General features: G+C 53.3%; 2 protein-coding genes across 5 annotated transcripts in view; one reads left to right on the top strand and one right to left on the bottom strand.

Moving 5' to 3' along the window:
* The window catches only part of Slc5a10 (solute carrier family 5 member 10), a 46,636-nt gene that overhangs the window by 9,677 nt on the left and 10,053 nt on the right, over nt 1-26,906 (top strand). For 2 of the 4 annotated variants that reach the window (XM_028776482.1, XM_028776486.1), the window contains 4 exons: nt 1,847-1,952; nt 2,176-2,256; nt 3,486-3,691; nt 7,093-7,228. In XM_028776482.1, the coding sequence (XP_028632315.1) occupies nt 1,847-1,952; nt 2,176-2,256; nt 3,486-3,691; nt 7,093-7,228 (529 nt within the window). Of the gene's footprint in view, nt 1-1,846; nt 1,953-2,175; nt 2,257-3,485; nt 3,692-7,092; nt 7,229-8,074; nt 8,084-19,001; nt 19,016-20,327; nt 20,344-23,606; nt 23,616-26,906 lie in introns of all 4 variants that reach the window. The other 2 variants (XM_028776483.1, XM_028776485.1) reach the window with 2 other exon arrangements.
* Nucleotides 1,580-26,690, bottom strand: Fam83g (family with sequence similarity 83 member G). The gene is made up of 5 exons (XM_028776481.1): nt 26,042-26,690; nt 15,980-16,147; nt 9,680-9,804; nt 7,763-9,020; nt 1,580-4,121 (listed from the first exon to the last, which is right to left on the bottom strand). Exons 1-5 carry the CDS (start codon nt 26,564-26,566, stop codon nt 3,759-3,761), a joined length of 2,439 nt encoding a protein of 812 aa, XP_028632314.1. The 5' UTR covers nt 26,567-26,690; the 3' UTR covers nt 1,580-3,758.

The following is a 26,906-nucleotide window of genomic DNA, read 5'->3' on the forward strand; positions in this document are numbered from 1 at the left end:
CCATGGGACCTTAAGCAAGGCAACTGCTGTCCCACATTGACAGTCCTCTGCTAGAGGCTGTGAGCATTAGAGGAACCACTGAATTTGTGACCCTCAGGATGGTGCCTGGCACACAAACATGTCAAGGCAGGCAATATGGTACGAGCTTCCTGGAGACAACTGGGCTTTGAGAACCAGGTGGGTACGAGACTAGGCAACGAACCCTTGTTGAGTTTGGCAGCGCACATCAGTGATGCCGGAGAAGGGGTTGTGATTGGGTGAGTGTGAACAAGTCAGAACCCACTGCAGCAGTAGCAGAGGGCTGACTTGCCTCAGACCTGAGAATGGCCCTTTCTTCAGGACATGGACATCCAGTACTGTCCTTTGGGCTATGTCTCTGAGTTTCGCTATGATGGGCAAGTTCCTTCACTCTCTTGGCCTCCATCTCCCCACCTATATTTTAAGGAATTAGGTTAGACTCTGTGGCTTCCCCAAGACCACTAAGGAAATTCGGCACAAAAGACAGTGAGCCCCAGGGAGGGCCCTCATCTAATGGACCATTAATGCCAAGCTAATGAGTGACAGGCTGTGGAATGGGGAGCTGCAGGAATGAAAGGCTGAGTGCTTCTGGCTCGCTGCTGGAAGAAAGTTTGTTCCACTTATCCCAGCTCATATCCACCAGTACCTGCTTAACAGATAAGGACCAAGATGGCCCAGGCCCAGGAGGGAGGTGACCTGCTCAAAGGATACAAGACAGGGCCACATAGGACAGACCTAGGTCCCTGTAGCTATTAGTACAAGGTTGAAGCTTAGGCCAGGCAGTGGGTGTTCAGGCAGGCCTTACCAGTGCCCTGGGTCTCCCTTGGGACAGTAGAGTTTCTCCTGGATGATGAGCAGGGCTCTACCTTACACCTCTGTGCCAATCCCTTTCAGCTGTTCCCATGGAAGGCAGGAAGGACAACCACAGACAAGGCGTGATGCTGTGGCTCACAAAGGGGAGCCTAGGAGACGGGAAGCAGAGAGCTCGAGGCCCAGGGGACTAGGAGCTGAGGGCTAGAGGTGGCACAGCGCTGGACGTTGAGTGGCTGGGCAGCGGCCAGGAAGGGGACTTTCAGAATCACTGGCTCTCCAGCGGTCTCCTATGTCCACCCTTTCTCCTGGCCAAGTCTCACCTGGAGATGCCAGGTGCAGATATCAGGCTTTGAGAAGTCTCCCCCCCAACCCCCATGAACCTCAGCCTCTTCAGTCATACTAAATAGGGTCTTGAAGAGTCCTTTCTCCTCAACATTTCTGCTCAAGCTGAAAGCTGACCCCGTCAGCTCCCGTCTTTAACTATATCACTCTGCTCCCCACTACACACGCTCAAAGCCAGGGGCCCAAATGAAAGCAGAAAGACCAGGTTAGAATTTCCAGATGGTTAGGTCTCTTAAACGTAAGGAGGAGCCAGCAGGGAGAGGTGTGAGGGAGATGGACATGTCGTCTCTATGAGTCTCTGGAGTTCCTCTCAGATGAGTCCTTGTCATGGTCCCTTATGGAGCAGAGGGGACAAGGCTCTTTCACATCCCCCGGGTAGAAGCCAAATTCAATGACAACACTGTTCTCTGATGGGCACTGGCCACTTTGAATTTTATTGTGACAGTAACATCCGCTATACATCTGAACATGACACACAGCTGACCAGAGTCAGCTCTCCCCCATCCTCAATCACCCCACCAGGTAGTGAACAGTTGGGAGAGGGTCTCTATTTCTCCTCCCTGGGACACCCACACCCAGGCCAGGTCACAAAGCCAGTGAGTACAGCACCCCAACTCTGAGCCCTGTCTGTATCTCACTGTAACGTCTGACTTCTGCCAACTGCTTTCCCCAGATTGACCTGTATGCAGGAGCCCTGTTTGTCCACATCTGCCTGGGCTGGAACTTCTACCTGTCCACCATCCTCACACTCGCCATTTCGGCCCTGTACACCATTGCAGGTACGGGTTCTGGGGAGCCAGGGATTTGTGCAGGAGAAACCTCACAGCACAGGGAGACTGATAATGGCCAGTTCACAGGTGGTCAGGTGGGAATCTGGGGCCTGGCTAACCGCTCAAGTACTTTGGTGCAGTTCACCCATCTGCAAGAACAGAGACCCACCAGCAGCTTTGGTGATGTCAGACTCTCCTGGGATGCTCACTCCAGCAACCTTGTTTCTTGCAGGGGGCCTGATCACTGTGATATACACAGATGCCCTGCAGACAGTCATCATGATGGTGGGTGCTGTCATTCTGGCAGTCAAAGGTGAGGTCCCGGGGCTGGGCATGGGTGGGCTGTCCCTGTACCTTGAAGAGCTCTACAGGCTAAGCCATCCTAGGCTGATGGGCTGCTTCCTCCCGCCTACAGGGGTGCAGTGGGGAGGCGCTGACTAGCCTCCCTCAGGGCTGGGCAGGCCCCACAGCAGGCAGCTGTGCAGCACACAATTAGCAGACCACAAAACTGCTGAGGTGTTTCCTCCAGTGCTTAAAATCTTGTATAGAGTCCTAGGAGGTGTTGCTGTCTCCTGCCAGACAAAAGCCTGCAGGGAGGGAGGTATGCTGGACAGGTAACACTAGTTTGGAAACGGACAAGGGAGTTCTACTCATGCCCTGGGAGGGAAACAGCAGGGGAGGGAGCAAAGACAGGTCTCAAAGTAGGTGGCTTTAAAGGTGAAGCCTCGGCTCAGGCTCTGGGCCTCCTCACAGAGACTCCTGGGGAAACAGATCCTAACCTACCTGGGCTCCTAGCTCCACACCCTGCTGGGAAAAGGGGCCTGGGAAGATGCCAGAAGCTGCCCTACACCCAGGTGTGTTCCTCCCCCCACCCTCCGGTAGCAACCCCTGTATCTCCAGGACCTACTAAAGGTGAGGGTCCTAATGGTCAGATACAGGCCAGACAAGAGGGCAGTGACTACAGACACAGCCAGGTCTGGCTTGGCCTTGCACCACCCAACCCTGAGGTAGATAGGACACGTTCTGAACTCAGAGGAAAGACCCCTGGCCTGAGCCCTACCTGCTAGACCTGCCATAAGGCTCTGAGGAGCCTCTGCCTTCCTTCCGTGTCTTGGAAGGATAGGGCCACAATGCCAGCAGTGTCTTAGCTCTAGTGAAGTCACAGCCTTCAAAAGTGTAGGTCATGGCTTCAATACTCGATGACTCAAACACAGAGAAAACCACTTCCACCTCTTTGAAGGGCCAGTCCAAAGACTGGCAGAGAACCCCAGACCCAAGGCCAGCAGACTTCCAGACACTAGCCATGAATTCTGCTGGCCTACAGGACACTGGGCCCATGTGCAAAATGCTCATTTAATAGTTAAATACAAATAAAATACTCTATTTCACCATTTTTCTTTTTTTAAACCTCAACCCTTCCTGGAGCAGAAAAGATGAGGTAGGGGTTCCAGTTTGCTGCATGAAGTTATCTGTGAGATGAGGGTAGGAGGATCCTGGGAGTCAGGACCACCCAAAACCAACCCACTCTGCCCAACTCTCCAGCTTTCAACCAGATCGGTGGTTATGAGCAGCTGGAGGCGGCGTATGCCCAGGCCATCCCCTCTAGGACCATCCCCAACACCACCTGCCACCTGCCGCGGGCAGACGCCATGCATATGTTCCGGGACCCTTCCACAGGAGACCTCCCATGGACTGGGATGACCTTTGGTCTGACCATCATGGCTACCTGGTACTGGTGCACTGATCAGGTGAGCACCAACATTGCCCACTCCCCACCTGCTGCCCTCTGGGGTGGGGTTGGGTCCATCTAGGCTGCTAGGGTTCTTTGTGGTCTCGGGCCCTGCGCTTAGAGTCGGATGGGGCCCACTGGCTCCCACCTGCCCTGGCCTTCAGGTGCTTTGATTGGGACAATTTGGAGTATGGGATTCCGAAGGGACTGGGATGTTCCTCAGTGGCCCTGAGCTCTGCTCGGAGGCGAGTGTTTCGGGTTGGTCTTGGGCTCCCAGGATCTGGTAACACTCTGGGTGTTGGGCTACCCTTGGGCTGCCAGTGGTGGGGGCCTGCTGTGACTGGGCTTGCTTTCTTGGAAGAGCTCTGGGTACCATCAGCAGCAGGCCGGTAACGGGGAGGCCCTGGGGTCCTTGAGGTAGTGCTTCCATGTCGGTGTAAATGCTGGCCCTGAAGAGAAAAAGAAGAGTGAGGTCCTGGATAGCGTGGTGGGAGGGCTAACAGGGCTCTTGCTGCATAACCAGACAGAACCTGGTTTGCCTCTGACATTCATCAGAGGGTTTAACCATTCAGTGCCTCAGTCTCCTCATCTGTAATACGGACTGGTTCTTCCCTTTGTGGTTTGTGCCCCATTCCACCCATCTAAAAACAGGGTTAGATATGAATGGGGGTCCAGAGTGGGTTGTTGTTAGCAGTGTCTCCATCTGAGCCTGGATGTCCCATGAGGATTGAAGTCATTCTGACCTCTCCTCATCATGAACCTCCAGATGACCTGGAGAAGTGGAGCAGGGAAGGGTGGTGGGCATAGGTCCACTAATGATCACTCATGACTAGAGCCCCAGTCACACTGAGCCCACCATAGGACAATTCAACCAGGCCGTGGCCAGCAGCTAGTGAGGACTGTGACAGTTTACAAAGGATCTTGTGCACACACACCTGCCTCCCTGTGAGTCGAGCAGGGCCAGCTCCACTCACAGGCTGAACATCAAGGCCCAGAGACAGACCTGATGTGTACAAAATGGAAAAATATCTCACATGGATTTCCAAAGTGGGAATCTCTATGGGCTGGGAGGTGACAGAGGTACTGGGAGGCTGAGCCTTCATTTCCACTTGGTAGCCTGTTGCTCTCAAGCAGGGCTGCTCTCCTCTGGTACCCTAGATGCCTAAGGCTCCCATCTGGCTTTTACTCCTGTCCAGGCCTCTCAGGTACCTTGTAGCAGGCTCTACCTTTTTCCTTTGAGGAACATGAAAGGCAGTCTGGAGGCCTGCTAGGACATTAAATGAGCCCCTAGTCCCTGCCTCCTCTTGCTTCCTCCCACTGGGCAGGCCCAGCCTAGCCCCACTCTCTGGGTAGAATGCCATTCGGAAGCATTTCCCGTGAAGGCCAATGAGTCAGCATCTATCCTGCCCTCTTGGCTGAGTGAGTGCAGATAAAGGAGCCCAAGAGGCTTAGAAAAGGTTAACCAGGAATACAGAGGATGGCCCCTGCTGATCCTAGGTGGTGACAGCACCAGCCCTGACTCCCTAGTCTCACCTTGAGCCAGGTTTGCTACAGGATGCCAGGTGTTGGTATTAAGACACAGACCCTGCACTCCAAATGACTCTCACTGGCACTGGAGGGTGTAACTGAACTCTCCCCTGCATGCTGAACTACACGCCTTTCCCTAGCTACAGGTCCACCCACAGTACTGACCATTTTGTTATCAGAAAGCCAATGGCAGGCTGGCATGGTGGGACATACCTTTAATCCCCAGCACTTGAGAGACTGAGGCAGGCAGATCTCTGTGAATTCAAGGCTAGTCTAGTCTACACAGAGTTCCAGGTCAACCAGGGTGACATAGTGAGACCCTGTCTTTTAAAAAAAGAAAAAGGGGTCAGGGAGAGAAAAGAAAAGAGAACAATAGCAAATGAAACCCAGTGGGGCTCTGTCACCCCTCCAAGGCCTCACTGCCCTGGGTATAAAGCAGAAGGGTACACAGTAGGCCTCCTGGGATCCTGTAAGCATAGGAGGCTCCTGATTTCTGTGCCCAGCTGATATGTGTGACAAGAGGAGAACTATCTTCCTGTTGGTCAGCAGCATCTTCTAACACAGCCATGACTACAAAAACAGCTAAGAACTTCCAAGTGCATGGCAACCCAGGGCCTGAGGAGCCAGCCCAGCAGCTCCCATACCAAAGTGGCCAGCCATACTTGGTTGGGTGGTGGTGATCCATGTTCAGATCAGGGGATGCAGGCCTGAAAGGTTAAATGGCCAAGCCAGGGACGGGAGCACACATCTCCCCAGGAGGGACAAGCAAGTTGGGGAGTGAGCGTGGCGGCGGGGGGGTACCCTGTACTGTTCTCTTTGCTGTTCACTAATACTCAGAGACACCTGGGACAACAGCACCTGTCACAGGGCCAGCTGCCCAGGGTCAGTGTTAGCTGCCACGTGTGAAGGAAGTGAACAAGAACAGCTACTTTCTATCTGTGAGTCAGGTGTTGACAGTGAGCAGAATAGCACAGGAAAGACACATTTCAGAGTTACACTTGTATAACCTGGTGAAGAAGCTATGCCATCAGAACATCTGCTCTGTCACCCAGAGTTGTAACATCTGCAAGTGCTGGCCCCACAAGGCTGCTGGGAACCTTTGTGAAGCAAGGTGTATCACAGATACACCCCAACCTCCCACTTTCTCCAGAATCAAATCCAGATGTGGTGACCTATACCTTAAATCCCATTTGGGAGACTGAGACAGAGGGATTGTTGTGAGTTCAAGGCCAGCATAGACTATATAGTTAAGCTCCAAGCCATCCTGGGCTTTACAGAGTAAGACCCTGTCTCAAAAACAGAAGGAAAAGAAGGAAAAAGAGTTCCAACTGCAGTAGAATCAAATATCAGACCTGAGGGGGGACTCAAATGTCCTATTCATGTACCCACCCCCATCCTGCAGATCTGGAAACTGAGGCCATCAGGAGCTACCTAAGGTCCTCAGAGACGGTGCTCTCAGGCAGTATCTAGCAACCATCACTATTACTGAAGTACAAGAAGCCTAGGGTTTAGGGCTCTGCCTGTCATATAGTCAGTATAACTTCTCCCAGGATTTATAGGAATGTCTGTGTTTAGGAGGGTCCAGGATGTGTGGGGGGCGGGAGTGGGTTGGGAGTCTGGCACACTCAGGCCCCCTTGGCTCTGACACACACCAGGGAGCCCATGCTTCCTGCTGCGTGGAATTAGAGACCACTTCCTTGGGATAAGTGTAGCAGAAGGGTGAGCACTCTGGTGGGATGTCAGCTGTGCTGGCACACTGGCTGGTCATCTTAGGTGGTCTAGGGATAATACCACTGCATCTACCTTGTGTCACCTCATGAGGCCCACGAAGGAGATGCTGATACAGGTATCCCCAAGGCTGAGAGTCTTCATGTCTTTTCCCCTGTGCCCCAGGTTATTGTGCAGCGGTCCCTGTCTGCCCGGAACCTGAACCATGCCAAGGCAGGCTCCATTCTAGCCAGCTACCTGAAGATGCTTCCCATGGGCCTGATGATCATGCCAGGCATGATCAGCCGAGTACTCTTCCCAGGTAGGATGGGCTCTGTGGCCATGCCTGCAGCAGTAGGACACCCAAGGCTTTAAGGATTTAGTCTACAAAAGCCACTGTGACAAAGGAGGGATTTGCTCTTGCCCAACATGGAAGAGAAAGGGACTCTTTGTGTCCCTTAGGAGCACAAAGAAATATACAGGGAGGCAGCTTAGCATAAAGTTCAGACAAGGGGGACTCACATCTCTGTGACCAGCCATTAAGCCTTGTCTGCAGACTAGGGTCTGTACCTTTCACCTGGTCGGCTGTATCAGACTATGTAACTCTGGGTATGTGGGAGCTGAGAATATGTGGAAATGTGTGTTTTTAAGGTTGTTTTGGAGACTCTAGGACTGAGAATCTCCAGCCTACTAATGGCCAGCCACATGGCCCTGTGTAGTTCCACTCTTCCCCATTTCTCATCTCTGTCTGTAACAAGGGATGTCACTGGAGCCAAGGATACAGTGTCCCAGGACATGGGCATTTTGGGCTCTTGGGGTAACTACAGAACACCTGGGGATGAGGGAGCAGACCCACCTGAGCCTGCCTGTCCATGGGGCGTTGTGCCTGTATCCTTGATGCATCTACATCTTCTCTGCTCCGACCCTGGGACCACAGGGGCCCACTCAGGTGACCACCAAAGGTTCCTCTGGTTACATGAGGGGCACTCAGCTGTCGTCGGGGTGGGTGGCCTGGTCCATTGGTCATCTGCTCTGAGTGGCGTCTCTGGAGAGGTACTGATCTCTCCCTCACCTCAAAGTACTCGTCTGACATGGATGAGGCCACTGAGGGTCGCCGGTGGCCAGGGCCAGGACCAGAGCTGCCCGAGAGGCTGTCCTGGTCACTGAGGGTCACATAGTCATCATCATCATCATCCTCATCATACAGCCCATTGGGGAGTCCTGTCTCCAGGCCATCAGGGTCATCCTGCATCACAGATAACTGCTGCTGCGGGACCTCGCTTTCGCTGGTTGTGCTTGGTAGCCTGGGGTCTATCCCATTTTGAGTTGTCTCCTTTTCTGGGGTATCCAGGGCCCAGCCAATATCACTACCATCCTGGGCAAGTACACTTGCCACAGGGACAGTCCGGGGCTTAGGTACAGGAGCCTGTGGTTCAGGGTTCCCCTGGGGAAAGCCATTCTCAGCTGGGAACACATCCTGGGAGTCCCTGGGTTCTGGGGGAGGGCATGGTTCTGGGCAGGGACGGACTCCCTGGCTCTGCTTCCACAGCTGGTGCTGGGTGCTGGCATGGGCTGTGTCACGAATCTTGATGCGGTTCATCTGGTTGGGTTGAGGGTTCCAGATGTTGGGATCAATGATGTTGATGTAGCCCAGGATGTCACTGCCAGGCTCTGGATCTGGTTCCACCCATGTGGGCAAGTACTCAAACATGTTGGCCCTCTCCAGGTTGAGCAGCCCTGGGTGGACGGGTGGTAGCAGCTCAGAAAGATCCCCTGGGCGCTCAGCCACTGCAGGGCCCCGCAGCCCAGGGGGTCTTGTAACCTCCTGTTTGTCAGAGGAAGTCTTGGCAATCTCATCCACACTCTTGGCCTTGACAAGTGCATACTTGGGGTTGACAAGCTTCTTGGCCACAGTGCCTGTGGGTACCAGGGGCACCACAGATGGTAGCACAATGGGCTCTGGCTCTGGCTCCTTCTCCATGGGGATGTCCTTGAGGCTGACACTCTGGGACATAAGATACAGCTCCTGGAACTGCCGATCAAACATCTCTACTACCTGGCCAGACAGCACAGAGATCACATTCCGATCGGTCCTTGCAGCTGACCATGTGAAGCTACAATATAAAGGCAGGATAGGTAGTCAGGTACAGGGCAGATGTGCCTCCCTGATTTAGTGAGTGGCCCTGGCCTGAGGCAGTGGACATTGGCAGTGTATACTCTAGTTGGGGTTTGTCAGACTGGTCACTGGGCCCTAGGATAAAAACACAGGTGGCATGGGGCAGAAAAGGGGTCAAACCTGAGTCTGGGAGCCTATGTCTAGCCTTCCCCCAGCAAACCCCTGGGGCTCTTCTAGACTCATGAAGGCAGCATGAGAATGCCCACTGCAACTGCAGGCACCAGGAACTACCCAATTGTCATTGGTGGCTGTCATTGGTGTCTTTGCTGTCATCAATCCAAGAGTGACAGTGCAAAGCTGGCTCTGGCCCTGGAGAAGGCTCTTAGAGTGACTTTGTAGAGGTCTTGAGCAAATTCGTCGTGACCTAGCCCACCCTACCCCTGGGACAGAGACTGTGTGGGATAGAACAACAACCTGCTTGGACAAAAGGCCTCCCTGCCTGCCTCCACAGACGGTGGGTGGACCCAGTCCTGCACACAGCTCAGCAGTTTTGAGAGCAATGAACTGGAATAACCAGCGTGTCACATGCAAGGATTAAGGGCAGAAACCAGCTGCAAACCAGAGGCAACTCCTCCCCAAATTGCAGAGGAGAATCACCTGTAGGAGCCACACACAGCCCGATCTCCATCCACAAACATGAACTTCTGGGCCAGGACACCCTTGAACTTGGTGGCTGATCGTGTGAAGAACTCTGTTCCCCCGCTGCTGCGTACCCTGAGATTCTGTGTGGGGAGACAGGGAGGCAGAATTAGACAGCTACAGACACTGACTTCACAGGCAGGGCAGCAGACTGTCCAGAGCCTGGAGGCAGTTTGTAGGGATCAAGCACCGGGAGTGAGGTGCAAAGTGGAGAAGGGTATCTGGACAGTGGGGCCACGCAAAGGGGATAGAACTTTAACACATCCAGGGTCTTTCAGGATGACTGACCACAGGCCTCTCCCCACTCTTGCATCCCATGTCACCGACCCTGCTGAGCAGGCTCCTTCGGAGGCACTCAGAGAAAACTCTTTCTCTGACGATGGGGCATGGTCTGGCTCCAGGGACGGTCTCATAAATGGTCAACTTCAGTCTCTACCACACAGCCTGGCTTAGCGCCAGCAGGAAAAAGCCCTCAGAGCCCAGAAGAGCTCATGGAGGTCCAGAAAGAAAGCGGAGCCACAGACTGCTGGAATTTCTCTTCAGTGCGGTGCCTCCAGAACCATCCAGAGCATGGGTGCTACAGGACCCATTGCTGAGTCCAAGGGACGCAGGGACAAGGGAAGCCTGACTGAATCTAAGCATAAAGGGACTGCCAACAGGTAGGGACCTGGGGTCCATCTGGCTTAAGGCTCAGCAGAGCTTCCTGACTGGTCTACTTCATGAGGTTCACTTGGTGGGAGCTCTGGATTCAGACACTGGCTGGTGACACAGTCTTTGTCAGACTGAGCCATGACTTGCCCGTCTGCGCTCTCTCCCACTCAGTGGTTCCAGGTTACTAACTGCCCACATGCTCGTTTGTTCACTGACCCCTGTTGAGGCCCCCAGTGGCAGACAGAGATGGCAGTGACAAGGGTGCTACTGTGGAGGTGGCAGTGAGGCAGGGAGTCAAAACAACAACCTGGAATGCCCAGAAGCAGAGGAGTGAATGAAGGTAGGGGCTGGGAGGCTCCCAGGAAAGGATGACGTGGGGCAAGGTAGGAGGGCAAGCGCCCCAAGGGAGGGATGCAGAGGCTGGGCAGCGGAAGAGCAGGCTGTCTGCACTGCTGGGCCTGACTCTAATGAAAGAGGCCCTGCTTGCTTTGTCTGTGGGCAGCAAGAGCCTTGGAGGGCTCGACAGAGTACACACTAGACCTGAATGTCAAAAGCGGTGCTAGCATGTGGAGAGGACGCACACATAAATGGGCATACAGGAGGCAGAGAACAGGGAAGCTGGTGCATACAGGGAGGTGGTCTGAATGAGCATGCCACCCACTGCAGTCTCCTATCCAGGGCTTGCTATTTCCCACACTCCACTGGTGGCCCCGAGTGTGTCCACAGAAGTTGATAGGGGTGGCTCTGGGTGAGTCCCCACATGATGTCCACCCAGCTGTGAGGTGAACAATTAACTGTCTTGTTGTTGGGCCCATCCTAGAAGGCAGATAAGCTGTTTCCAGGGCCAAGCTCACCCTGGCCCCGCCTGTCCACAGGCCTGCCCTCAGCCAGCTCAGCAGGAAGCTGGCCAGGGCCCAGGACAATTAGCACTCGTGACTTTGTACCTAACACACTGCACGCTCAGGGACCAGAGGTTGGAACAAAGACCTCAGAGGTTTTCCCTGTCACCTGTGCCAACCACAACCCAGCTCTGTAGCGTCCTGTGGTCTCACCATACAACACTGTGTGCTGGGGCCATGCACCTCAACTAGGCAACTAGCCTGCATACTTCTTTCACAGGTGTCTGTCTACTCACCCCAAACTTTTGTCGTTATGAAGGGCTCAGAAAGCAGTAACTTTCATCCTGGAGTAACCCAGCCATGTGAGAGGCAAGCCTGTGACCTACTGTGTGATACTAAACAAAACCCTGGCCCTCCCCCTCTCTAGGCTGTCTGCAGAGTGGGGATTGGCACTGAACCCATCGGCTCATCTACCACTGGGGCTGGGCAGCAGGCAGGGGCTTGCATCAGGCCCCCCACCCTCGGCCTCCTGGTTCCTGGTAGCCTCGCCCCATGGGCCTGGCCCAGATGAGGTAATGTCTCAGGTGTCTGGGCTCGCGTGAGCAGAGGTGGAGGATCCCACAAAGCTGCATTGTCTCAGGTCCTGGAGTGCCCCTGGTTGGGGATGGGCAGGCGGGTGGAGGGTCCTTAGACTCTTTCAGACCTCCATAAGACACAATGGAGTTGAGCTGGGCAAGGCAGAAAGCGGAGGTGAGTCAGGCTGGACACCAAGCTGGGGTCCACTGTGCTGGTCCCATCAGGCTTCCCCGGGCATTCTGGAACTCAGGACTACGTGGCTCAGACACGGTTCCATATACTGGCTGAGCCTCTCCACACCTCAGCTTCCTCAATGCAGCATGTGCCTGTCTTCCTGGGACACCTGCAGCTTGGGGCTGAGGGACCTGCAGGGAGTTGTGGAAGGGATTGAGTTCTCATTGGGGACACTCTGGGATATGAACTTTGTAGCACATCTAGGATAGCCTGGACTGTTGAGGGAAAGCAGAACTGCTAGCCATACCTGGTGGCCAGCAAGGGAAGTGATGAGTTTTTGTGTCTCAGTGTGATGTAGCAGATGACACTCCTGATCTTAGCAGGGTAAAAGTGTCAGTCAGCCATTCCTGGACCACAGGAAGTGCAAGGAGGTGAGTTGAGGTAGGAGGCAAAGCAATAGCTCATCCTGCACCTCTCACCTTGACTCATGAACAAACATGATATTCAATGGGAAGTCCCTTGTGAGCTGGGACTTACCCAGCTCTAAGCCTTGGTGTTAATACTCCAGGCCCTTTCCCTAGGTCACTGTCAGGTTGTACTGACACTGTGATGCTTAATAACAGCCCTGTCTCTACCTACTTGATGCCAATAGTACCCTGATTCATAACAGCTCAGTGAGGTGAGCCTCTTGGCCCCCAGATACAAGCCCCATAAGTGGCCCCAGCCTAACCATAGAAGGCAGGACATGAGTTTACTCAGGAAGGGACAGAGGCTGAGGTCTAGTACCCCCTCCTCCCCGCTTCCCCTCTACTCTCCTCAGCAATCCCAGCTAGAGCCTAGACATAGCTTTGGTCTTTGTACCCAGTCAGGTGTCCCCACCATGTGTCTTCCCATGGCTCTCGGACGGCTGGTGTATCCTTGCTTGCTGGCTATGTAGTCAGCTCAGGTGGCTGCTGGTTTTTCCAGTTTGCCTACACAGGCCAAGGAGCTTTTCACATCAATAGGTCCTTCACAGCTGTGGCCTGGCTCCCACTGGCTCATGGGTAGCTCTTAGCATTGGGGTCACCCCAATATAAGACCTTGTCACTGTCCTAGGCCTATGACCCTGGGATGAGATAAAGTCAAAAGGTTAGGTACTCTTTACAAGGCCTACTGTCCATTTGTAATGTGGGGGATTCATGTCCTTACTGCCTTCAGGGCCAGTAGATGGTGGTCCCTGAAGCAGCTGGGGCCCGCACATTGGAAGAGGCAATGTATGTCAGTCCCCTTCATGTGGGGACTGGGAAAAGGGTCAGTCCTTATACTAACATAACTGCTGGCAAGAATGGATGGCTCCTACCAGATCACTATTTTGAAAAAACTGGAAGCCACCTGGCACTCGGAAGAGAGCTGGGGTGTGTTAGAAGCACTGTCCCTAACCACACAGGGCCAAAGGAACCTCTGAATCCCTCATGCCCACCACAGTCTCTTGTGCTCTGCCCAATAACCCTGCCGAGGGCTGGAGAGATGGCTCAGCAGTTAAGAGCATTGACTGCTCTTCCAGAGGACCAGGGTTCAATTCCTAGTACCCACATGGTGGCTCACAACTATCTGTAACTCCAGTTCCAGGGGACCTGAAACCCTCACACAGAATAGACACTGGCAAAACACCAACATACATAAAATAAAAATAAGTAAATTAAAAAAAAAAAAAGGAAGGCATGGAGATGGGCCCATTTCCCACATGAACAATAGAGGACCAGAGCCAGTAACTACCTATGGTGTGATGACAGGGCACTTGATGTCTGGTGCCTGATATCCCATTGTCACAAATGTGACCCTGCCACAGCTATCCGTATCTTGGTCCTACAGGCTCTGGAGCAGGTTGGAACAGGGTTGGGACAGGGCAGTGGGTGGCTGAGAGCAGCCCATGGTTTACCAGCACAGGAAGTAATCCTGAAACACTGAAACAGGCCCAGACCCAGGCAGCCCACGGCAGGGAAGCTGGCCAGGAGGGCAGGCTCTCCACAGTGACACCTGGTAGGGCTGTGCTCACAAGAACCTCTGACCACTTGCTTAGGGCCATGGTGAGGCTGGTACAGATGAGAATTAAGAAGCTGGGGTCACTTCTTGCCCATGAAGGTGTCTGGCTCCTAGAAACATGTCTTTTAGACATGGTCACCTCTCCAGAAAGAAAGGCAAGAGGGTGTGACTGGACAGGCTACTGAATCCAGTGAGCTGCCCTCCTGGCCTGATGATCCTGCAACAGCTGAAAGCTAATAGTTGGGTGGGGCAAGCCTCCCATAGCCCCCGTCTTAACACCAGACTGTCAGCTGCACACCTCCTCAGCCTTACTATCCTGAACTGTCACTCAAAAGCAACTCTAGGAGCCAAGTCCCACAGTGGTCAGTGGGCAGGGAGCCCATGTGGGCAGCACCAGAGAATTCTGAAAGACAGACCTGTACTCTCCTTGTCACGCCAATTTCTTACTGGCTCCTTATCTCTCTTGTGAGAGCCTAGTCTGAACAGCTACAAGTGTCTTGGCTCGGATACCCTCATAAAGCCACAGGCAGAGAGCCTTATAACCACGGAGCCAAGTCCTACAGTTCAGACAACCTCAGACCAAGGAGAAACTAAGAAAAAAGAGGCCCTCAGACACTCTGGGGCCAGAGCCTCCAAGCAGCCAACCTGGGTGAGGATGTCCCTTGGCAGCTACAGGTCCCAGCTCTTGTCTGCCTCTCTTAAGAGGGTGATGTGTCGAGTGACATACGTGTTAAGCACCATCAGTGTGTCCAAAGCATAGAGTGGGGACCTTCCTGAAGCTCCTGGAGATGCCACTGGTCCATGGAGCAGCCAAGTCCCAAGTCATCTTTTTTGAACTTGTACACAATGGCTCTTTCTGGTATGAGCTGTCTGCCACCCAGAGCCACTTTCAGGTGCTAATTACATGCCAGGCAGGTGTGAGGCTTAGGGTCAACCTACCAGGAGACCACATGAAGAAGTCCCTGAAATTAGAGACTGGTAGCACAGCAGAGATCTCACACCCACTTGAAAGGCTCCGCAGGGGGCCTTGACAAATGCTGACAAATTACAGGTTCCAAGCCCTGCCACCAGCCCTGTGTGCTGACCATCTGGAATCTGTGTTCCAATCACAGGCCTCTAGCCTGGGGCACTTGGCCCTCATCTCTAGTTTATTGGCAGTGACACCAGCACTGTTTCATCTACAAACTGGGAATGACAGCTCCGTGCTACTCAGGTTGTCAGGAGTTTTAATAAGTTAAACTATGGAAAATGGCTTGAGTGACCAGCTGGTTCTGCAGACTTCTTTGTACTTGGGGACATGTGCTGTACATAGCTGCTAGGGGATCTTAGTGGAAGAGCCTAGCCACACAGGAGGATTTACCTAGCCATCAGACCAATGAAATCCTGGAGCACAGAATGGTAGGCAACAGGATTTCAGACACAGCAAAGCAAAGCCGAAGAACCAGGCATTGGCTTTCTCCTCTCCATCTCCGTCCCACTGTATCTTCATTCTGGAAGATCTACCCTGCTCTGCTTAGGGATCTCAAGTCGATTCCAACCCCAACCTTGGCATGAGAGTGTTCCCTATGTCTGAGCCAGATCCTAAAAACAGCCAGCAGAACTAATGAGATAAACTGGGGCTAGCCCAGTGAAGGACTTCCTGAGAGTCAGAGCTCAGCAGATGATACGGTAAGAGCCTCTTGTGGAGGCAGTGAGCACACACCTGTCACCAGAGGTATGCAGGCAGACAGGAAACCTATGTGGCATGGCTAACACAGTATCTGGCAGGCGCTCTGGCACCTGTTTGAAAGCATTAGATCTGTGTTTATCTTATCTGCCTGTTGGAGGTAGTAAATATCTTATCCCTCAGGGCATTCAAGTTGTGTGACCACCTGGCAGAAAGCTCCAGGATGACTGAATACTGTTTGGTATAAGGCACTGTCTACAAGACAATGTTTGTTGACTGACTAAATGACTCCCTGCCCTCCAGCTGCCCAAGCAAGGGAAGGCAGCTCACCTTGAGGTGCCCCAGGTGCATGCGGGCCCGCTCGCACATGTGCAGGAAATACTTGACATTACTCTCATCCACAATGATGTACACAGCCACCTTCCTCTTGAAGCCAGCATCCAGCAGGTCCTTGAAGATGTCCACGTCAGTGAACATGTCCATGACCACAGCTATCACCTAGGAATAGGAAAAGACTGGGTGGTTTACCAGCACAGCAACAAGGACAGCACCCTTGCTCCTCCCAAGCCACAAGCCTATGAAAAACCTAGCTCCAGTAATCCTCAAGGCGGAAGGTGTGGGGAGGAATGCAGACATGTCAGGAGGGTGCCGAAGGTGAGCCAAGATCAGGGGCAAGGTCTGTGTCACAGTTCCACATGTTCAGCTGGTCCTCAGGGCCTCCTTCCTCAACCACATTGGGATTCACAGACTGGTACTGCCACCAGGAAGGTCCAGTGTGGCCCTGAGCACAGCCAGGGTCTCAGCCCAGGAACCTGCATTGGGACCCTCCTGGGTCAGATTCAACAACAGCTATGCATGCTCCCCTTCCTGACTCCTGGAGAAGCTGAGACAAACCAGGCCAGCAGACAGCATGGCCACCAACTTGATACCTTGCTTTAGTCCTGGGGTGCTGTAGACTACAGCAGGATGCCATTCTGCACCAGACAACACCTACATCAGCATGTGTTCTACTTGTCACTTGCCAACACCTATGCCCACCACGGGTAACTTCCACTCTCCTGAACCTAAGGGCAGGGCTCCAGAGGTCAAAGTCTATCTCTCCGTATCTAACCCGTTCAGAGAACCAACTGTCTCAGTTCCCCACCAACCAGAGGACGTGAGTAGGACTCACAGTGTGGACCTGGCCCCCAGTAGAACATAGTAACAGACCAGGGATGTTCCCAACTCAGGTGACAGCTCCCTCCACCACCCCTTCCCTCACACTAGCAGACAGTGCCTAAGGAGCTTTGCAGAGAGAGGTTCTACAAGTTCCTAGAGAGCTGTGACAGTGGCTTCCCCCAGAGCTGAGCTCATGAGTGTAGCTCAGCATCTTCCTTCAGTGAGATCTGTATACACAAAAGTAACAAGAGGCTACCTGGAGCCTTCTGGGGACACGTCTACACGCCGGCAGTGAGCTCACTAGGCTAGCCCCTACAGGCCCATCTGAGCTCCTCCCAAGCCTCTGGCCCCTGCTGATGCCTGTTGCTCATCTGGCACAAAAGTCCAAACTCCTAAGCAGGAGGCTCTAGGCCTGTCCTGCAGGGAACTTGCTGTATGAGCCTAAGTTAAACCCTTAAATGACTCTAGGCTCTTGTTTTCTCATCAGCAAAAGAAGATTCCATTCATGAGAAGCACACTCAGGGCAATGCACATTAATCCAAGGGGTCCTCAGGGATCCCCATGTGCTGCCTTCTTTCCAGGACTCTAATGCCTGACTCCAACTCTCACAAACAACAAGGTCAGATCCCAGCAGAGCTGGGCAAACTAAGGCCGATGAAGTCATGAGGCAAGTTGAAGCACAGTGAATACTCCCCACTCCCAGCTGTGTGGGGCTGTTGTCTTGCCCTCCTTTGACCCTATGGTCTTCAGGGCCTGGTGGTGCTAATCTGCTCAGAATAAAGGGGGTAGGGAGGCTGAGCCCTAGGGATCCCAGTCTTCAGAGGATAGCTACTTAACCATCTCATGGGCATGGAGCTGATACCGGCAGGGGTAAGCCAGAGCACAGTGTCAGCACAAGATGAGGAAGTGCTTTTCATTGCAGAGTGGGAAAGGTAAGGTTCGATGGAGGAAGACCTAAGAGCTTCCTACTCAGCACATGCTCAGCAACAGCCAGAGACTGCTGGGGAAAAAAATTCAGGCAGGTGAGCTCCTGATGACCTTGGCGGACTGACAGACTCTGGGTGGTAGTGTGGGGGAGAGGAGCTGGGGGCAGATGTTCCAGGGATCTCCTTGCCTGGGATCCCACAATGTCCCCTTCGTTAGGCCACTCCTAGTCAGGCAAACAGCTTCATGTACTGCCCTGGAAAGAAGCCTGACCTGGGCTGGCACACTGATCCCTGGAGGTTCTCCAGTCCATTGCACCCCAGATCTGTCATGGCTGGTTCCAAGCTGTGGGCACCATGGCAGATTGAGATGTGCCCCAGCAGGACAGGGACCTGGTCCAGAAGTCATAGGCTGCCAAGGTGGACTTGTTGGGACCCATGCCCCAAGGTGGATCCCTGACAGCGTCCCATGGCTGACTCTGGCTCTCTTTAGTTGTTGGATTCTGTCCCTAGGATGGTGAAAGGAAGACTAAACAACTATCAGCTAATAATGGAGGGGAGAGCTGCCCGGTGCTCCTAGAGCCTGAGATGACAATGGAAATGGTGGTGTGCACAGTGCTTTGGTATATGAGGTAATGCTGGGAGATTTCCCGCCACTGCCCAGCCCCTCACATCTTGGCCTATCCATGGCCAGGTCACAAAGGTTCCTTGAGAGCTCCTAAAACATGTTAGGTCATATTGGCTTTGTAGCTGGGAATGCAGAGGCAGTCGGTGACAGAGGCTGAAACAGGCCTGCCCCTGCCTTGCTCACGCCTACCCAGCCTGGGATGTCTAGGGTTCACAACTCCTAACATCAATGCCATTACCCCTAGGTCCTCACAAATGCTGCAATCAGCACAAGAGAGGATCCTGAAGCACTATGCCTCACAACCAACTAATTAATTCCCTGTTTGGATGGCCTGGCTCATTTGTGACACTGAGAGCTCATCAAGGGGTGTTGTGACTGTGCAGTTCTCAGGGAATTTCATCTATCAGTGAGACAGGAGGTATGGCCCTGGAACTCCTGCAGTGTTCAAGGCTTGGTATTAGCTACCTCCCATCTTAGGCCCCTCACTTTCCACATCTATGAAATGGGGTGGTGGATAAGCTATCAAAACCTATCCTTTCTGATGTCCTTGCTGAAGCACCTGCTTTTATGCACCCTAGAGCTCTGCTCACAGTCCAGTGGGGCCTGTGTAAGCTGACTGGAGCATCCTGACATGTCTATAGAGTCTATGAAAAGACAGTATGGTAGCTGCTCCTCAAAGAGACTGTAGGCTCCAGCCTTGCCAGGTGCTGACACCAGCCCACGGTTCCTAACACCCACAGTAGCTTTTTCTAGGCCCCTTGTGCCTTCAAACTTCACTTAGAGCAAAGCATCCTCATGGGACAGTGGATGGACAGGTTTACCCACAAGTGCTAGAGAGGAGGGATAGGTGAGGCAGCCAGCTGATCTGAATATAGTTGAAAACTACTGGGGTCCTGGCCAAGCCTCTGACACACCTCTCCTGAGAATTCTGACCCTAATGGTTCCTTTCCCCCAAAACATCCTGCCTTAAGCCTTCCATCCAGGCTGTTTCCAAGGTCATTTGCTGATTCTGCCCATCTTCGGAGAGCTATTCAGGGCCCCTCGAGCATTCAGCTGGCAGCTGGGTAGCTCACTCATGGAAAGAAACATGTAAGGCTGGGAGAAGGCCCCAAAGGGACAGCTAAAGCAGTATGTGGTCCTCATATAGAACTATGGGAGGGTCATGTCTTCCTAGCTATGACAGAAGCCATTCTAACACATGAGGCCTGTAGACAATCTGCAAAAGACACTGCCTAGGTAGTGGGCAAGGATGCCTAAACCAAGTTTAGGTAAACTTCTGTAAAGGGCCAGCCACATGTAAACAGTCTAGGCTCCCTATCCCAAATGCTTGGATCTGTCCATGTGGCAGAGAGTGGCATGATAGCAGGGAATACATCTGTATCTGGAAGTGGTGAAGCTGGGGGTGGAGGGTTTGGTGTGGCCAGTAGGCTGCTCCTATCCTACAGCCTACTCTGCTCCTTCCTAACAAGGGTTAAAAGCAAGACTTCACTGTGTTCAGCTGGGCTTGGTACAGCAGTGACAGAGAGAGGCTTATTTGGCATGCTGAGGACCTAGATTCCAGGCACAGCCTACACCCCCCCCAAAAAAAAATGTTTGTTTCCAAGAAATTTCACTGCATTCTACAACAAAGCTCTAAAATATTTAAAAGAACATATATACACCAGCAGCCTACAACACAAAGCCCACCGTTTCTATACTTAATAGAGAATCACTGTACAAAGAAATGGGAAAGTGAGACTCACTGAAGGGGCAGGGCAAGGTGGCACACACCTTCAATTCAAGAACTCGAGAGGCAGAGGCAGGCAGAGCTCGGTTGAGTCTGAAAACAGCCTGGTCTACAGAGTGATCCTGCTTAAATAAATATGTGGAAATATGGAAGAAAAAATCTAACATGAAATGAAAATACATGCTAGATGCATTAATAGTAGATTGGATATCATGAAAGAATAGTGAATTGAAGGCATGGCAGCATCAAGTATCCAAATGTCACATAAAAGGAGACTGAAGAAACACAGCAAGCCATCAGCACCTAGAGTAAGCTTCAGAGGGAAGCTGTCATCTTAGAGAGAGAAATTAGAAACATACGTGACTAATTAACAACTAAACTCTACTTCTTCGCTTGATAAGGACAGAAGTGCACAGACTCAATGACACACACAGGAGAGATGGGAAGCTACAGCACACAGAACAGAATCACTCAAAAATCAGCAAATTAGACTCTCAAGAATAGCCCGAAGGAAAAGACCACTGCATATGGAGGAACCGAGCCAGGCTGACATCTCACCAGAGCCCGAGAGAAGAGACAGTGAGCAACATCTTTCAAGCACTACATACAGGGAAACAAACTGTCCACCTAGAAGTAGGTGGTGAGGGGAAATAACTAAAGATGAAAGAATTCATTCCTGACAGGCTGTTCAAGGCAGCAGTCACCCCTGTGTATGTGAAGAAGCTGAGGCTAGGGGACTGCAGCCAACTCCATGGTGGGGGCCCAGTGCTTCCCTCTCTCTGTCAAGGTATAAAACGGAGACAGAAGAATGACTTTCCTCCCTACTTGCGTTCTAATAGGGGGACAGGGAATCTTACTTCTTGGGATGAAGGTGTCTGATCCCAGCCACAGAAAGAATAGCAGGCCACCAGCATTCACACGTAGGAAACCAGAGTGTCACACTTCCCAAAGACAAGTCACCGTCCAGGGCCACACACTTCTCCCATTGTCAGGATCATGTATCTTTCCTACCTCTGACTCCATGCCACCATGTTCCAGAGCCCACTTTATCCTGAAACAGACGGGCCTCAGCCTGTCCAACACTGCCCTGCCTTCCTGGGTCACTTTCTCACTCCAAGACTCAGTTTCTCTACTTCCTATGGTGGTATGAAGATAGGGGGATCTCCAAGTGCTTCTTTTTCCAGTCTGAAACCCAACTGCTGTTTGGGACCATGCTACCTATTAGAGGATGGCTTCAGCCAGCAAGTCACAGACATGAAGCCATGTTGGTCACTCCACAGGCCTTGAACAGAGCCCAGGTGTGTGAGTGCTGTTCTGAGACTCCATGCATCCCAGCAAGAAAAGCCTTCTCCCCATTCTGGGGCTTGGTGAAACTGAAAATAGTATTATAGTCATAGAGTGTCGGTGAGTGACAGGACTGCCCTGTCTTGGTGCCCTCTTGGTGACTATAAAGATGGTGAGAGTGAGGGAAGAGACCTGGCATTCAGTAGACGCAGCTTGGCACCACATACCATGAGACCACATACCACGCTGAGGGACAACTCATGCTCTCTTATGGTTATTTAAATCTCACCTGGACTCTGACAAGCAGGTATGTATCTTACTGAGGTCGGCCCAGTACAGCAGTGAGGAACTCTCAGGTGTAGCCAGAAACAAGACAGAACTGGGCTTGGATCTGAGTCTAACACTAAAACTGGTCCTTCCCACATCCCACATGGAGTATACTCTGGAAGTTAGCAGCCTGTCTGGGGGCCTGTCCAGAGGAGGTCAGCCATGAACCCTAGTAGCAGCCACATAGCAGGCAATCTAGGACTTCTCTCAGCCCAAAAGATGACCTTTGGCTTCAGGGTAACTTTCCAAACTACCATGACCAAGAGCTCTACAGAACGTAGTCCAGGCCCTGCCATACCCAACCCAAAGCTCCATCCTATCCTATGCTTTGGTCTCATTTATGATACAAGCAGGTGGCAGGGTCCTCTCCTGGAATAGCAGGGCTCCTTCCAGGTAGGGCACCTCGCCATTAAGATGCAGGCGCTTGCCATGGGGTGGGGAGCCTTGGAGAAGTCTGGAGCCAACACCTGGGATTATGCTATCTGATGGCTCCCACCCCGACAGGTGCGGCCTGGCCTAAGGCAGGAGCTGCTCCAGCAGGCACAAGGCAGCTCCTGGCCCACAGGAGCTTGTTTTGGGGGCTATTTTGGTGCAGTCATGTGCCTCCAAATAAAAAGGACACACCCTGAGGCATATACTGCTAGATGTTGTCTGCAGACGTCATTGTGCTCACAGACTGACAGCAACACCATTAGATAGCATACATACTATGGTATGTATGCTTACAATACTGTGGAAGGCATACAGGCCAGTAATGACTGAGCCTTCACAATGTGGTGTGTGGCTAGCCTGCAGTGGTGAGGGACATGGTCCCCAGAGGGACTAGGCATAGCTGTGGCTCCCCATTCCAGGCCCAACATGACCAGCTTTCCTCCACCTCTGGCAGCCCAATGTCTAGGGGCCCAGGAGCCTGTGAACGTGCTTTCACTGCCCTGAGCTAAGCAAGCAGGGAGCAAGGCCTAATGAGTTCACTAGGCGATGAGTTACACAGAGCTTGCAGCCCAGATCCTCCAGTTCTCAGTTCTGAGGCTTTGGGCAAACTGCTCACCCTCTCTGAGCCCCACCAAGCCTTGGATTCCTTCTGTGGACAATGGAGGCAACGCCTACTTTATAGAGCTGCAGCGAGGATTACACAGAGCAGGTAGAGTGCCTGTTCAGCACTTGGCATATGCTCGGTATTTAATAAATGCTTCATTAAGCTGCCTGTACTCTCCAGGAGCCAAGTGGCAGGCCCGAACTCCAGAGTGTGACGGCAGAGATTTGACAAGAAAGATGCAGGGTCAATCGGGCATCATGAAACTTGGCTCCTCTTTCTTCTTGCTGTGTGGCCCTGGGCAAGAAAATAACTTCTCTGGGTCTCTATTTGTAAGCCCTGGCTGGAAGACATAAACTTGGACCTAGTTCAGGGCCAGCACCTGACACTTCAGCTTCCTTCTGTGTCCTCCACGGTAACTTGGGGAAGGTATGACACATTATGCCCCTGGGACTGGTAAGGGGGTTAGTCTTTGTCAGGGTGGGCACTGGGATCTGCTGGAAGATCTTCTGACTGAGGCCCAACCCCACCCAGCCTCACCCTCTGGAGGCCACACTTGCCCTCATCCCTCCCAGGCGTGATGCTACAGGCCTCTGGTATGCAGCTGGAGCCCAGGGGAGGTTCCTCCCAGCCTAAGGTTGGGGGAGGGTAGGGAGAGGGCAGACAGGGGCAGCCTCAGAGGGGAGCTAAGACTGGCCAGCAGTAAAGAGAGCATAAGCTCAGGGTCACACAACCAAAAGAGTATGATGGGACCCCACTCTTCCCTGTCCAGGTGAATCTAGCATCTAGGCAGCAGGTGGCAAAACCATGGGGACCCTTCCCAGTCCTCAACGCCTGTACCCACTTCACAGACAAAATGGCCAGGGCCTAGGGAGGAGCCAAGACTGGTCCAGTCCTACAGTGGAGGCAGCACCAGGGCCTATTCTCACACTCCTGTCTCTAGTCAGACCCTTCCAGTCTTCAGAGAAGGGAGGATGCAGCAGAATAATCCTGACAGAAACACGGCCACTAGGGGTGGCTGAGGTGGCGTGAGTTGAGTGTGTGCTGTGTCATTTCCTTGCCCCAGGGTCTGTCAGTGCTGACTACTGGGAGAGTGACTCAATGCCAGCAACCATGCTGCAGAAGCCCCCAAGGAAAAGGGCTAGTCAGCAAAACCCCCATCCCAACCCTCGGAGGCTGGGGTTCCCCTAACACTTGCATAGAGTATAAAGGGGAGGTGGGTGAGAGGGACAAGAGGTGACTCATGGTACGAGATAAGACAGAAGAGTACCTATAGGGAGGAGCAAGGAGAAGGCGGGCAAAGCGCTCTGTCAGCATCCACGAGCGTCTGGGCCTGCCCCAGGAGGCTGGGAAACAGCAGTAAGGAGGTGAAGACTCAGGCCACCTAGGTCGGCTGCTCCTCCCAGGTCCTGCTTGTCACTGCTCTGCTACCAGATACCACACTCCTGGGTAGGTCCCAGAGTGCAACAGGACTAAGTGACTTTAGGCAGGGACAACTAATGAGTCTTGTCTCAGTTTCTCCATGTGAAAAAAGAGGCAGATAACACTACCTGAGATTACAAAGTGCTCACACTCCACTGAAGCTATTATTACAGCCTACCCACATATTGTGTGGGCCATAAGACAAAGATCAGGGAACAGGGACTCACACAGATCCACAGGGGAGGGTCCTGGCCCAAGTCAGCACAGCAGGGGTGTGAACAAACCCTTGATCTCTAACTGGACATGCCCTCTGTCAATTGAGGCTCCTATGGGATCCCTGTTATGAGGGACAGGCTCCAGGTGTAGGAAGCAGAGGGCAATGCCTCTCCATGATAGGCAGTAGGAAGTCACCCACTCTGGTGCCATATAGACAGATGGGGCTCTCACTAAGATTACTGTCTGTCACTGTAGACAGGTGCCATCAATAACAATCTTGGAGGAGTAGAATTGGATGCAGGTGAAGCTATGGGTCTACAGGGAGTGGATACATCTCAGCTGTGGGCATATGGACAGGAAGTCCTATGGGTACAACTTGGCCCCAGGCATCCCTATCTGTCCCTATCACGGACTGTCTGCAGAAGATTAGAGACTGTAGTTGTTCCCAGGCCAAGTTGGAAAGTGGAAGCTGCCTCCTTCCTGCTGTGAGAGCACTGGCACAGCAGGTCAGGCCCCAGTCAGAGTCTTTCTCCCTCCTCCCAAGGGACCAGGCTCTGCCACAAATGGGAGTTACTCCAGGCCCTTTTAGGGGCAACAGATTCCCAACTATTCTCAGGTGTCCAGAGGATTATTCAGTCCTTCCTCTTTCCTGCCACCCAATACCCCATCATCACAATGGCTAGAGATGCAATTTGTACCTACCGACTAGAAACTCTCAGCTAGTGGCCCTGTGGACAGAGCCTCCACTGGAAAGCTGAGCCAGCTTTCTGAGCCACCTCAGTTACTGACCCACTTTGGTCTTTCTGCCCAAGAGCTCCCCAGCCCCTGTCAGCCAGATGAGTCCCCAGGGTAGACATCTGGCCTTGTACACAGACTGCCTCATTCTGGACCTGGACAGTGAAGAGGTCAGACCCAGCAGGAGCACTCTCACTAACCATGAAGACAGACAGACCTGCTCCAGATATATCAGTTTGCTGGGCTACCTTGCCTGTCGAATCAGGCACACCTCCGCTCGCAGTCATGGCCACCCAGTAATGGCTTGGCTGTCTGTACAAGCAGTGTACATTGCTTCTCAAGATGTGTGTCAGTATGTCAGTGTGGAGAAGTCACCAAAAGCCAGGGCACTGTACAGGCCAGTCAGTGGCTGCCAGCTAAGGAGATCCACACAAGGCCACAACCTAAGTAACCCTCACCTCTTCCACTGGTGAGAACCTTCAACAGGTAACACTAGGCTCATCCAGACACTCTCTCTGGCCTGGACAGCTGCTTCTACTGTAGCACTCAGAGAAAAGCTTGGAGAAACGCCAGCAGCCGTTCAGCACAGGGCTCCAGACCAGCTTCCATGTCTCTCCCCCAGACCCCTGCCAGCAAGCTCATGTGTGTGGGAAAGCTTCTATCTGCTAGTGGATCTGAGATGAGACAAGGAAGGGAGAGTAGATGAGCGAAACCCCAGGATTCCTCCCACACAGCTCATACATTGCATTCAAGGAACTCAGAAACACTGCAGGAGAGCTCAGAAACCCATTGAGCCTGGAAGCCCAGTGCCACCTGCTAGATGAGGTGGACATTCAGCTGCTGATCGCCGAAGGAGACAACCAAGAGGCCAGTCAGAGGTCCTGGGCTGCCTCGGTCCCCATGCGTGCTGGGTGAATGGGGTCTCGCCGTGGCGCCTCACCTTCTGCGCCTGGCTGACCATCTTGCGCACCACCTCCTTGATGTGCGGTTGCCCGTCGATGGGTGGCTGCATGTAGACGCTGGCCCGGGTCACACCTCGGTAGGCAATGGTGTCAGGCCAGCCCAGGTCCAGCTGCGGGATGGAGCGGTCCGACTTCTGGGGCCAGTACTCCAGCGAGGGCAGCGGCTCGGCCGTTGCTGGAGGCCCGCCCGCTGCACTAGTATCCTCACTGGCATCCGCACCTCCGTTGTCCTGGAGTTCGGGGCGGCGGCCTGAGACCCGTGGGTCCTCAGAGCCCGGGTCGTACACCTCGATGGCCTCCACGATACGCGAAAGCTCCAGCTCCGAAAGAAAGTCGCGGATGTTCTCGCGCTTCAGCACCTCGTAGAAGGCGTCGCGACCCCGGGCCACCAGGGCCTCCAGGGCCAGCCTCTGCTCCTCGCTGTAGAAGAACTCGGGCTTCGACTCGCTGGAACGCCAGTTCACGTGGTTGTCGTCCAGACACTGCACCTGGGAGAAGGCCATGGTGGCCCTCGCTGTGGGAACGCGGCCCGACGGGCACCGCGCTCTCGGGCTCCCGGGCCTCGGCGCCTCTGAGAACCGCACCTGAGGGAATCAGCAGAAGACCGCGGTCCGGGTCAGAGGGCGGGCGGGCGGGGGCGTGGCGAAGGAAGGGGGCGGGGCGTGTGGGCGGGGCGGGGCGTGGTGAGGGAGCCGGAGCCGTCCAGGGCCGCGGTTCTCCTCTGGATCCGCCTGAGGTTCGCGGAATCCGGGGAATAAGCTAGGGCTTACCGGGAACCTCGCCCCAGTCAGGAGTAAAAGCCAGGACTCAAGCCCAAATGGGGCTCGCAAACCCGGAGGAGGG

This window comes from Grammomys surdaster, unplaced genomic scaffold (assembly GCF_004785775.1).
Source record: "Grammomys surdaster isolate TR1022 unplaced genomic scaffold, NIH_TR_1.0 270, whole genome shotgun sequence".
Lineage (NCBI taxonomy): Eukaryota > Metazoa > Chordata > Mammalia > Rodentia > Muridae > Grammomys > Grammomys surdaster.

Bases quoted from the DNA above. Each gene is read 5' to 3' on its own strand.
- Fam83g (XM_028776481.1), bottom strand. From the start codon at position 26,566: ATGGCCTTCTCCCAGGTGCAGTGTCTGGACGACAACCACGTGAACTGG. The intron at 16,148-26,041 runs GTGAGGCGCCAC...TCCTATTCCTAG, and splicing joins TGGTCAGCCAGGCGCAGAAG to GTGATAGCTGTGGTCATGGA. The intron at 4,122-7,762 runs GTGGGTCTGCTC...TTTTCTCTTCAG, and splicing joins CCATGGACAGGCAGGCTCAG to GGCCAGCATTTACACCGACA.